Below are 12194 nucleotides of genomic sequence, written 5' to 3'. Positions count from 1 at the left end.
GCACCACCTGGTGACCAACATAGGTGTTGTACTCCCTTGCTGGAGAATTACAACAGTGACACACTGCCTTCTTCTATATGTTTAGGAACACAGAACATGAATCAGTTTGGACTGCTTAAACCAAAAGATGCTAGAAATAGTTGAAGTGCCAGTACTGCAGTATTCAGGGGGTAGACAAGGGTCACACAAAAATGTAGTAACCAGAATTGCAGGGTACAGCAGGGCTGAATAACCTCATTACTTCTGAACATTTTACCCCTATTTATTCACTAGGTTGGAAGAATTTGGCTTTTGTTTTGGCTACGTGTCATCCTGTTGTCTCGCATTGAATTTGCAGTACACTAAAGAGCTCTCATATCTTTTTTTCCAGAGGCAGAGGTAACAGGGTTGGTAGCAATTCAAAATGTCTTCCTCTATAGTTTCTCCTACTTCAAGTATTCCTAATCAGACTTATTATCTATCACATCATCCTGTCCCAGATTTCTGCTGGACACAGCCCAGAATGGATTTCAGGAGATAATATTTGTAAAGTGCCTCGCACACAGGAGGCATTTAAATAAATTAATAAACATTTATTAAGTGCCTACTATGTGCTGAGCACTGTGCTCATTCATGACCACTTTGGTTGAGTGTCCTTCCTTCGGCCCTAAATTACATTATATTTACTTATCTGTGTCCTCAGGGATTCCTTCAGGAAAAACATCAGCTTCACAAGGTCAGGGATTGTTTTATTTGTGTCTTTGTTTTATTCCTCAGACCTAGAAAGGTGCCGGGTACACAGTAGGCACTTAGTACATGTTTGTGAAATTAAATGGATATAAGGGAGCTGCTGAGTGAGCACAAATGAATACACAAACAAGCAAATGAGAAGCTAAGACACCAATGCTCTCCTGAACCCAAGGACCAGCACATTCTAGGAGCCTGTTTGGGGGGTGGTCTGGATTGGGGTTTCTGCGCTGGCTCCCTCCATCTCCTGGCAGCATCACTGGCTCAGATCTGCACGTAGGACAGGGTCAAGTCTCCCTGGATCTCCACTGTGTCCACTTGGTGGAAGGCAGTGAGTCGGTGTCCGAAATCAAAGACATGCTCTCCATTGGCAAAGACCTTAAAGCGATCCTGACCGCAGCGGATGGACAGCTGGGAGAGGGGCAGGAAGGGACAGGGTAAGGATCAAGGTGGGCAGAAAGGAGAGACACAGGCAGGAGGGAAGCCCACCTACCCAGACGGACTCCCCAGACTCACATCAAAGAAATGGCCCCGAATGAATGGGTTGAAGGTCATGTTCCGCTCCTCTGACCCCCATTTTCCTCCCATGAAGCTGTTGCGGACCACAGCACCCTCGGATAGCCGGGGGTTAATGTGCAGGGCCAGGTCCCCTGAACTGGCCACCTTGAGGTTGATGATGACACTGGGGGAGACAAAGGTGGGAGAGAGTCACTGAGGGTGGCTGCCTATGCCTGGACCCGAGAGACGTGGACCCCAGAGTGTATAGGGAGAGGGGAATTGCTGGATCTCCGGGAAGAACTGTGGGTAGAGCTGAATGTCTGCACTGCTGGGGGTGGACGCTGGAGATGGCCAGGAGCAGGTGAGAGTTGGGGAAGTTTTGGCCTTATGATTCACCAGGAAGAATTTCAGGGCTGGGATCTACCTTTATTCACACGGGAGTAGCCAGAGTCCCCAAGAGGGAATCGGGACTGGAGGCAAAGGCTGTGGGGGTGAGGGGGAAGAGGGTATCCTGGGAAATGGAGGAGCTGGAGTGGGGGGACAAAGGGGCCCCAGGAGGACTTTCAGGGAGGAGCCCCTGGGTGTTGGGCAAGGAGGATAAACGGAACCTCAAAAAAGGGGCTAGACATCTGGGTGCCCTACCTGTTGGCCTTCTGGGACACCTGCCCCTTGATCACGATGGTTTTTCGGGGTGTGAGGCCACCCTGAATCCGTCCCCAAAATGGCACGGGCTGTGGATCATAGACACAGAGTTGAGAGCTGGCCCAGACTTTAGTGGGCATTTAGCCCAAAGCCTTCATTTTACATTGGACTGTACGTGCCCCTCTCCCATCACATGTAGGCGGAGGAAACAAAGCCCAGAGAGGGTGACGCACCCCATGGCATGCTGGGAGGAAGTAGCGGGGCACGGGATTTGAACCTCAAATTCAGCATTCCCTCCGTGGTATCAGGAGGGATGACAGAGGGATCACCCAGATTCCCGAGGTCTGCCCTTCCCACTCCTTACGCCCACAAACTCCCTCCAGCCTCCAAGCTCCCGTTCTCAAAAACTCTCCTTCCTAATTCTACCTCTCGGGACCTTTCCCCTACCACAGAGGCGCCGTACCGGATTGAAAACTGGCGGCCCGTCCATGGACTGCAAAGAGGAGAAAGAAACGGATTAGGAGACCCACAGGATTACAAGACTGAACACTGAGCACTTTGGGGTCTGGAGGAACAAGGAGATTTAGTCAGGATCACACAGGTGGTCAGTGTCAGCAGAATTCGAATCTAGGTCTTCTCCAGGGTTCATACACTCCACTACAACATGAGTCAGGGATGACCCCCTCGAGGTCCAGCCACTTCCTACTCACCGGTAATGGCGGTTTTGAGTGAGTGACTCCTGGGCCCTGGTGGATTAGGGAATGAAGAAAGGTGAGAGAAGAGACCCCTTGCCCCACATTTCTCTACCCCCTCCGCCATCTTGTATTTTTCTCCTTGATTTGTTGGCTGGTTCCATGCCCCCCTCCCTGATGGGTACTTACCGGGTAGGCTGGGATTGGCATAGGCATCTGTGGGAACAGAATAGAAAGGCATAAAGTATGCAGCTAGGGTGGACCCCCAAAGGGGACCCCAAAGCTCCGAGACTGGCCCCCTTTATCCTTTACCCAACCATGAGTCAAGAGTATGGAGTTCTACCAAGAGGAGCCAAACACCCTGAAGACCCTCATGGAAATTCTGGGATGTCCAGCAGGCACCTGGACAGGAAGCCTCTCCCACCTCTGTGACTCTGTGTCTCTGGTACGAGGGAGAGCCGCCATCGCCTTTCTCATTCAAACCCACCCCCCAAACTCCTTCCTGTCCTTGGGTGTGCAGAGACAGAGACTCAAAATTGGAAAGAATCTGGGGTGACAGAGGACCAGTGATCAGAGCAGAAAGGGGGCTCCCGAATGGGCTCATCCAATCTGCCCATTTTCCAGAGGAGACAAACAGGGGGCAGGCCAAGGGACTCGCCAGAGGGGGCAGATCCGGGATGGGAACCCAGGCGCCCTGGCTCTGAATCCGCCCTTTTTCCTGAGCCAAAACACCACAGGTTGATGTATCTTCTTGCCAAGAGGAAGGAGGGACAACACCCAGCAACCACTTCGCCATTTAATAGACTGGATTCATAAGCAGAAGAGGCTGGCTTTGAATTATGAATTATTTTATATGAATTATCCATGAATTCTATTCTTTCGCTGGCTCTTTGGCCATGTGACCTCGGGCAAGCCTGTAAGACAGAGGAGCCGGGGAGCCAAGATTCCTGGTAGCTTAAGTGACTTTGGGTCCAGGCAGGAAACCCTGATGGGAAGCGTTTGGGAGTTTCCTTCTCGCATCCTGGGCTCCCCCACTGAAAGATATCCCAGTTTAGAGTGTGTAGGTAGGGCGAAGCTCCATGGCCCAGTGGATGGAGAGCCCGGCTCAGAGAGGGGAGGTCCTGGGTTCAAATGTGGCCTCAGACACTTCCCAGCTGGGTGACCCTGGCCAAGTCACTTGACCCCCATGGCCTAGCCCTGACCGCTCTTCTGCCTGGGAGCCAACACACAGTATTGATTCCGAGGCGGAAGGGAAGGGTTTAAAAAGGAGCCCTTTGATCACTGGCTCCCCCTAAATGGCCCCAGAACTTAGCGCGCCCCCCAGGACAGGATGGACCTCCGTCAGCCCATCCCTCCCTCCTCCCCTCCGGCAGAGATGCTCTACCTGGCCAGGGGCGGGGCCACCTCCAAGGAAATTGATGGACTGAAGCTGCAGGTCTCCATCCATTTGCAGATGGGTGGCCATCTGGATAGGCATCCGGTGTCCGTACTCATAGAAGGGGTTGCCATTGACCACCACCTGAGGGGGAAGGAGGGGCAGCGGGCTCCCGAGAGATTCCCAGGACAGTCTCCTCTTCCTCAGACCTTAGGGAACCCTCCCAGGGCACTTCCCCGCTTAAACCCTTCCCTTCCATCTTAGAATCCATACTGTGGATTGGCTCCCAGGCAGAAGAGCGGTCAGGGCTAGGCAATAGGGTGAAGTGACTTGCCCAGGGTCACCCAGCTGGGAAGTGTCTGAGGCCAGATTGGAACCCAGGACCTCCCGTCTCCAGGCCTGGCTCTCCATCCACTGAGCTGCTCCCCGCTCCCCGTAACTCCTGTCTATATCGTGGGTCCGCAGTGGTTTACCTGCTGTCTCCCCTCTTTGTTGGGGGGTTCTTTGAGGGCTTTTGCTTTCCTTTGCAGCCCCCAGAACTTAGCCCAGTGCCTGGCACACAGTAGGCATTTAATCAATGCTTATTGACTGACTGACCGGAGGTCGTCACGTGTCTGCTTGCTCTAGGCAGGGGGAAATGCCAAATTGGGGCCAACCCTACTTTCCCATCTGCTAGGACTGTGCAGATGTCCAGATGCACACCGAGGAGCCCGAGCGTGTGCAGAGCGACAGGGAAGGCTCAGAGCGGAGGTTTTGAGTCCCATCGCCTCGTTCTGCAGCCGAAGAAACCGAGGCCTTGGACGTGAGGACGGGCCCGGCGTAAGCCACAGAGCCATCTTTCAACCCGGCCTTTCCACGCCAAAGCCAGGGGTGCCCGGCAACACCGAGTGCCTAATATGTTCCATTCAGCCATTCAATCGCTCATTCATTCATTCAATCGATCCTTAGGCATTCCACGCCGACCCGGAGGGACGGGGTATTTTCAACCAGGGAGATCTCAGAGGGCAACCTGGAGGAGGGGGCATGGAGCCAGGCTTTAAAGAACTCCACCAGGAGGAATGATCTGGGTGTGTCACAGTCGCTGGACCTCAGCCAAGAAAGGGATGTCAGAGTCATCTGGTTGGTTTTTCCCTTCAAGTGAACCCAACGGAGGCTTTTGAAGACTTCCAGTGGGGCAGCGAGGTAGGGCTTCCTGGCTGGGTGGCCCTGGGTCGGTCACTTCACCCCCTAAAGCCCGGCCCTCACCCCTCTTCTGCCTTGGCCCCAAGCCCTGGGAGGGATTCTGCGACAGAAGGTCAGGGCCCCCAGGCCAGGGCACTCACTGCCTCACGGACCACGGCCGGCCCGTTGCTTGAGTTACAAACTTTCTTCACAGATCAAGTGGGTTTTTCTGAAACTTTCCCCAGGGAGGCTCCCCTGCCAAGTTCAAAGCCGGCCGCCCTGGCCACGGGACCCTGGATGAGTCACTTCACCTGTCCGGCATGGTCCGCCAGAGAAGGAAGTGGCCGCCCCGCCTGGGTCCCTCCTGAGAGGGTGCCCCCGGATGTCGGGGCGGGACCAGGTCTGGGCGCCCCCCCCGCCCCCCCCCGGCTCCCAGACCTTGTAGTGCTCGCTCATGACCATGATGACCAGCTCGAAGGGCGCCCCCCTCTTGAAGGGCATGCTCTTCTTCCTCTCCTCCGACCCCCAGCGGCCGCTCTGCATCGAGTTGAACACCACCTTGTCCCAGCCGTCGAACCTCGGGTTGAAGTGGAAGGCGACGTCGCTCCCGGGGTCGGGCCCTGTCGAGAAGTTCACGTGGAACCTGGCAGGAAAGGGAGGCGGGCGACGAGGGGCTCAGACACCCCACCCTCGGCCTTCCGGCCCCCTGCTACTCCCTCCTCTGGCTCAGGTCTCCCCTTGCTCCCCGGGCCAGGCGCCCCCCTCACCTCTTCAAGTGGTCATTGGTCGTGCCCTGGATGTAGACCGACATTCCCAGGCGCAGCCCCCCGGGGATCTCTCTGCAGTACGGGAGAGTCTGGGGGCACAAAGGTCAGAGGGGTCAGCAGGCCGGCGCGGAGCAGAGGTCACGGGGGGGCTGGGGGGGTCCGAGAGCTGCCACCAGAGCTCGGGCCCTGGGGCCGGTCACTCACCGGGTTATAGAAGGGCTGATAGCCGGGAGCGGGCATGAAGGCCATGTTGGCTACAGAAGGTTCGCTGGCAGTGGAGGGAGAGCTGAGGGTGCAGTAGGGAGGGCAGGGTGCCAGTGGTGCCCTTTATAGCCCAGGAGGCAGGAAAGGGGCATCCTGGGTGTGGTGCCAGCCAGGGAGTGGGGGACAGGCACCCCTGCTTCCTCCTCCGGGGCCTCCCCTGCCCTCCCACCAACCCCCTGGGCCAGGGGGGCCACTGTAGCCCAGCACCCATCAGGAGGGCCTCGGCCCCCCGCCCCCACCTCATTCCAGGCTGGGTCTGAGGGGTCCCTAGGCCTCCCCTCCCCCAGAGAAGAGGAAGTCACATCCCGCAACCTTTGACCACAGCTGGCTCTTATCTGGATTGTAAACTGCAGGCTGAGGCCTCTGTTGGAAGAGTGGGCGGTTCCTGGCCCAGGACAAACAGGTGTGGGCAGGACAGAGGACAGGAGCCACCTCTAAGCACTCGGGCCTGGGTAATGATGGGGAGACCGAGAGGGCTCCCTGCACCCTGGCCCCCCCAGCCCCCAGGTGTCCCGGCTCCCTGCACCCCGGCCCCCCCCGCCCCTCCCTGGGCACACCCTGGACGCCCAGACAGTAAACTTGGACTCTGGGGTTTCTTAGAATGATTTATTACGGGGATAGGCCGTCCCCTGCCCCACCACACACCCTCCCGGCCAGGAGAGCCGGGGGGCCGGGCCGAGGAGGGGGCCGGCACAGGCTGAAGGGCAGCCCCTGCCCGGAGGAAGCCGGGCCAGGAGACATTCACAGCTTGGAGAAGGTGACGCTCTTCAGGTCCTTCTTCTGGAAAGCCGCCTCCACAGACTTGGCGATGTCCTGGGTCTGCAGCATACTCATGTTCCAGGCAGCCTGGGGATGGCAGAAGGGCAGAAGCCAGTCAGCAGGAAGGGGGAGGGGGCGGGATCCAGCCAGGAAGAGGAAATGAAGGGTCTTTGCTTCCCAGCTCCTCTGGATCCACTCTCATCTCGTTCAGCCTCTGGGCCTCTGCTGACTCTGAGGACCGTTCATCCAGCCCGGCCTCTCTCCCGCTTCAAACATCTCGGCCTGGATGCCCCACAGACATCGTAAAGGTGGCCTGTTCTAAACAGAAGCCTTTCTCTTTCTCCTCAAGCCTCCCCCTGCCGCCCCCATCACTGCGGAGGGCGTCAGCGCCCCCGGGCCCCACAGCCCCGAGTCGCCCGGCCTCCTCACTCCCTCTCGCCCTCTCGGTCCAAGCTGTGGTCAGGGTTAAGCTCTCGGGGCCAGGCCTCATCCTACCACCCAGGGGCAGGCCCTCACTGTCTTCTGAGCTTGGGCAATCCAAAGAAGGCTGGTGGGCTGCCCTCTCCAGGCTACCTTCCGCTCAGCCTTCCCAAAAGGCAGATGCTCCCCTAGTCATTAACTCCAGGGGCTCCCTATTCCCTCCAGGATCGGGCAGAAAACCCTGGGGAGGGCCTGGCTCTCGACTGCTGTTTTCCCAGCAGATCTCTGGCCCTGGGCCTTCCCTCCAGCCATCTCCGCCCCCCCGCCCCCCCCTCCCAGAAGCCTTCCCGGGGCCCTTGTCCTGGGACCTTCCTGCTGACGATTATGCCAAACTTCTCCCAGTGTCGGCACGCGGTTGCTCCCCCACCAGACGGAGAGCTTCCTGGGGGCAGGGGCTGCTCTCTTTGCCTCCCAGAGCGTGGAGGGACATGGGAGGGGCCGAGTGACGGAGAACAGGACCGTGGGAGCCGCCTCTGGCCCGGGCTGAGCTCTCAGGAGCAATGGGGGTGCCTGGCCTCGTGGCTCACCATGAAGTTGAGGCCGTCCTTCACGCTGTGGTCCCGGGAGTAGAGCAGGTTGATCTTGGAGCCCTGCACGGCCAGAGGGCTCTTAGTGGAGATCTCAGTGGCCAGAGCGAAGGCTGTGGCCAGGAGGGACTCGTGGTCCTGTAGCACTCGGCTGAGGGGAGGCAGACAGGACTCAAATCAGCTAGTCACAAGCACCTATGGTGCGCCGGGGGCAAACACGGAACAGAGAGCAGGGTGGAGCAGGCGGACCTCGGGAAGGACCAGGGCCTCAAGGCCTAGGCCGAAAAGGGAGGACAAAATGCTTGGATGAAGGTCAGCTGGCCATGGGGAGCACGCGTCCACGAGGGGTGGTCCTGCTCTCCATTTCGTGAGGGGGGGGAACCGGGGGCTGCCTCTGGAGCACTGCTGGACTCTGCTCGGAGGGTTAGAGGTCCGGGGCCCAGACTCATTCAGCGCACGGGTGGGAGCACAGCACTCCTGAGTCCTCTGGGACACGGCGCCCTGAAATGACCGTCCTCCCGCCTGCAGTGGGCACTAGAGGGGTCGGCTTTAGGGAGTTACCTGACCAGGCCGCTGCTCAGAGCCTCATCGGCCATCATCTTTCGAGCAGTGAAGGCCAACTCGTTCACCAGGCTGGGGGAGAATTTGGAGGTTGAATGTGGTGAGAGCCCGACACCCTGTCCTCCTCTTCCTTCTCCCTCCTCCCCAAAGCCTTCCACACCTCTGGTTCCCTATAATCCTGGGCAGACGCTGTAGTGTCCCCACATCTGCAGCCAGGCCGATGTCCACCTCCTGTGCCGGAGAAGAGAAGAGAGCAAGCATCACTGCCACATCCTCATTTCCCCGGGGCTTTGGGGGGGGTTGGGGGGTCCCCCAGCCTGTCTGGGCCTGGCTCACCTTCACCTGGAACCAGGCGTCCTGGGCACAGTATCTGATATCACAGGCTGAGATGAGATCCACTCCTGGAGGGCACAGGCAAAGTGGCTCAGGAAATGCCTGGGCCATCCCCAAAGGCTACTCTGGGGATCGTCCGGCGGGGCACGTGGAGGGGAAAGCCTGGGCACCCGGGTCCTCACGCCCACTTCTGTGTCAAAGGACAGGAGCCAGGGGGGCTCGGGGATCCTGGAGACTCACCTCCCCCGATGCAACCGCCATGGACAGCAGCAATGACAGGCTTGGGGCACTGAAAGGGAACCAGGCAGTCAGGGGCGACTTAAAGGAGCTTCCCACGACCAGAGGGCAGTCAGGGATTGGTGCCCCTCCCAGAGCAACAGCACCTTCTCCAGGACAGTGAAGGTCTCCTGGTACTTGCTGATGAAGTGGCGTAAGTTCCAGCTGACCCGGGCCGGGTCGTCCCCTTCTGGCTGGAGGTCTCCAGCCATGTCTATAAGGTCAATCCCTGGAGGAAGAGAAGGTGAGGGATGCACTAGGAGCCCATCTCCCATGACTTCTCAGGAGGAGGCCCTGGCTCCTATCTGACTCTGACCCTAGCTGGGCAAGTCCCTGGGCCTCCCTGCCTCCATGCCTCATCTGTGACATGGAGCTAATGTTTTCACTCATATTCCCTAGTGGGGTGGAGAGGAAAGTCCTTCCTAGACACGGGAGCCACCCAATGTGTCGGGCTTCCCTAGCCCTACCCGGCGGCCCGCAAATAAGGCCCCTTCCAGAAAGGACCCAGGCACAGGCTTTAGTGGGTGCTGGCATGAAGAGGGCAGAACCTGGGCCTCCAAGGACCTGAATTCAAATCCCAGGGTTGCTACTTGTGACCCCTCGTCTAGGCCTCAAGTTTTCCCCCGGGTGAACTGAGGGGAGTGACATCAAGGACCGCCTCACAGCAGGCCAAGCTGGGTAACCGGCGATGGGGCAGCAAGGCCTCACTCTGAGGATCTCCTAGGCTGGGAGAAGCTGGAGGGGGGGCAGGCGCCCTGGGGCTGGTGCACCAGAGGAAGGGCCATACCTGACGTGAACATCTTTCCGGCCCCTGAGAACACCACAGCCCTGCAGTTGGGATCCTGCGCGATCTTGTTGAAACATTCCACCATCTCCCTGTGGAGAGAGGGCCAGACCAGGGCAGGGGAAGCCTCAAATGGCCATCTAAGCCTTTCCCAAGTGTCTACTCCTCCAGGCCAGAGGCTGCTCCTGCTTCTTGGGGGTGATGCCCTCCGGGCCTGCCCCCAGCCCGGCTCCAATCGGACCCCCCTACTCTTTGGGACCTCCTGCCCTCTGCGTGGGCCATCCCGATACCCAAACACGTCGGTGGCCTTGTGATCTCCCCTCCTAGTGGCTGCTTCAGTTCTTCCCCACCCTTCAATGCCTCCCTGCTGCCCCCTTGTCCAGCTCGTGGCACCCTTACTTAATGTGGGGGGGGGGGAACTGCCTGAGGGCAGAGCCAAGGTCTGATCTGAACTTGGGACTCCCCAACAGAACCTTTGTGGTCTAATGGATGGAGAGCTGGCCCTAGATCATCCAGACACCTTCATCTGCCATTCTTTGACAGATAAGGAAACTGAGGCAGAGAGTGAAGCAACTTGCCCTGGGTTCCATAGCTAGCAAGTGTCTGGGGCCACATCTGGACTCATGGAGGTGAGCCTGAGCCTCCCAGCCCAGCGTTGTGGGCACTGGCGCCACCAGGCTGCCCCCAAAGCTGGCTCCACGGGAGGCTTTTGATGGCTAAATGTCAGGGGAATGCCTCCCTGGAGGATTCTGGGGGTCTCAGCAGGGGGATAACACCAGGGGCCAACCTCCAGAAGGCTCGGTTCATGGCATTCCTCTTCTCCGGCCGGTTCATCTGCACGTGCAGGACGTGCTCCCCCACCGGGGTCACTTTGAGGGACTCATAGTCCTGGTCCTGAGCCTGGGACTGGGCGAGCTCCTGGGAGGAGCTGAGGGGCCGCAGGCAGAGGTGGGGGGAGTGGCTGGCAGCCAGGCCTGGGATTGGGGGAGAAGCAGAGAGCCAGCCCAGTCAGCCCCCCTGAATTCGGAGGGGGGGGTTGGGGGAGGGTCAGAGCTGGAAGTCCCCTTGCATTGAGCTCAGGATTACAGAGTGGGGGAGGGGTGTCCAGGAGGGATCCAAGGGACTGGGGGAGCGGCGAGGCAGGGTGGAAGTCCTGGGGATTCGATTCTGGGACAACAGTGGGGAGCGTGCATAGGCACTGGGCCATGGGGGAAGGCTGGGGTTCAACATGGGACTTTGGGGCACCCGGGAAGGGGGAATAGAAGGTCAGAGCTATAGAGGAGGGGCTGTGGCAGGTAGGGTAGGGTCCGAGCTGAGGGGAAGAAGACTGCAGAGGGGAAAGGGGGGGGAGGGTCGTGTCCAGAAGATGGAGAGGGGAAGTAGGGGGCAGAGCTGGAGGGGGGGAGTTGAGGTACAATAGAGGTGCCCGGCCTCCGGCCATCCCGGGGTTCAGGCCTCTACCCGAGCCCCCGGGCGGGCCTTGGGACTCACGCCGCATCAGGAGGCTCCGGAGCCAGCGGGACGCTGAGGTCACGACTGCCATGATGACCCGTATGCGTTAAATGGGGCGGGTGTCACGGTATTTAGGGAGGTCAGGGTTCCACCATTTTGGTGACGCCCACCATCTTGGGTAAGGGCAGATTCCGGGGGCGGGGCGGGGCGGGGCGCGGTGGCCATATTGAGAAAGGCAGGAAGCTATCTCGCTTCTCCGCCTATGGGCACGTGCTGAAGGCGTTCCCGCCATGGCGAGTGAGGGCATCGCAAAGGAGGATGGGAGCGGGAGCGGAGCTTGTGTTTGGCCCCCGCCCCCTCTGGGACGACGCTAAATCGGGGGCGGAGAGCCGAGCGCCTCCTGGCTGGGGTGCCCCGCCCTTAAAACCTCAGTTTCCCCTTCAGTAAAGCGCCGAATGGGAGAACGAAAGAAGAAAATCCATCCGGAGGCCCGAAGAGATCCAGTGGGTGGGGCCTGAGGGGGAGAGGGAAGGAAGAAATGGAAGGAAAAAAGGCAGGGAGGAGCCGTGCCTCCATGGAGCTGGAGCTAAGTCCAGCTCCTGCCAAACGTCCGTCAGACCAGGGAGCTTCCACCTTGAGCTGCACTTGTCCTGCTTGGGCTTCCGCTGGGAAGGGGAGGGCGCCCTCCTTCAGGGACCAGCCCCCCTGGAGGTCTTCCCGCATTCCCCAGGCCTCATGCCCTCTGTCCAGCTCCCAATTTCCCTGTACCTCCCCCCAGCCCTTCCGCTGTGCCTCCCGGAGCGCTTTTGGCTCGTTCTGGACCCTGGCGCCCCTCTGGCCACCGTCTCCAATCCGGGCTGCCCCTGCCTGGTCCTCCTTGGCTCACTGGTCGAGGAA

At 59.2% G+C, this 12194-nt stretch overlaps 2 protein-coding genes and 1 non-coding gene across 3 annotated transcripts; all 3 read right to left on the bottom strand.

The window, feature by feature from the left end:
• Window positions 1-707: 707 nt before the first annotated feature.
• On the bottom strand, window positions 708-6621 carry LGALS4 (galectin 4). The gene is made up of 10 exons (XM_001362582.3): window positions 6066-6621; window positions 5862-5950; window positions 5533-5737; window positions 3943-4077; window positions 2748-2774; window positions 2577-2612; window positions 2330-2359; window positions 1867-1955; window positions 1243-1408; window positions 708-1137 (listed from the first exon to the last, which is right to left on the bottom strand). Exons 1-10 carry the CDS (start codon window positions 6108-6110, stop codon window positions 991-993), a joined length of 969 nt encoding a protein of 322 aa, XP_001362619.1. The 5' UTR covers window positions 6111-6621; the 3' UTR covers window positions 708-990.
• Window positions 6622-6717: 96 nt separating this feature from the next.
• On the bottom strand, window positions 6718-11564 carry ECH1 (enoyl-CoA hydratase 1). Its single transcript, XM_007491784.3, has 10 exons — window positions 11337-11564; window positions 10633-10819; window positions 9849-9937; window positions 9169-9290; window positions 9026-9074; window positions 8789-8853; window positions 8613-8683; window positions 8453-8524; window positions 7892-8042; window positions 6718-6971 (listed from the first exon to the last, which is right to left on the bottom strand). Exons 1-10 carry the CDS (start codon window positions 11386-11388, stop codon window positions 6867-6869), a joined length of 963 nt encoding a protein of 320 aa, XP_007491846.1. The 5' UTR covers window positions 11389-11564; the 3' UTR covers window positions 6718-6866.
• Window positions 8685-8740, bottom strand: MIR12356 (microRNA mir-12356). The gene has a single exon (NR_162915.1). It is a non-coding gene; the product is annotated as a microRNA mir-12356 (primary transcript).
• Window positions 11565-12194: the final 630 nt, after the last annotated feature.

Source organism: Monodelphis domestica, chromosome 4 (assembly GCF_027887165.1).
Source record: "Monodelphis domestica isolate mMonDom1 chromosome 4, mMonDom1.pri, whole genome shotgun sequence".
NCBI lineage: Eukaryota > Metazoa > Chordata > Mammalia > Didelphimorphia > Didelphidae > Monodelphis > Monodelphis domestica.
This window is presented reverse-complemented; position numbering and strand designations above follow the sequence as displayed.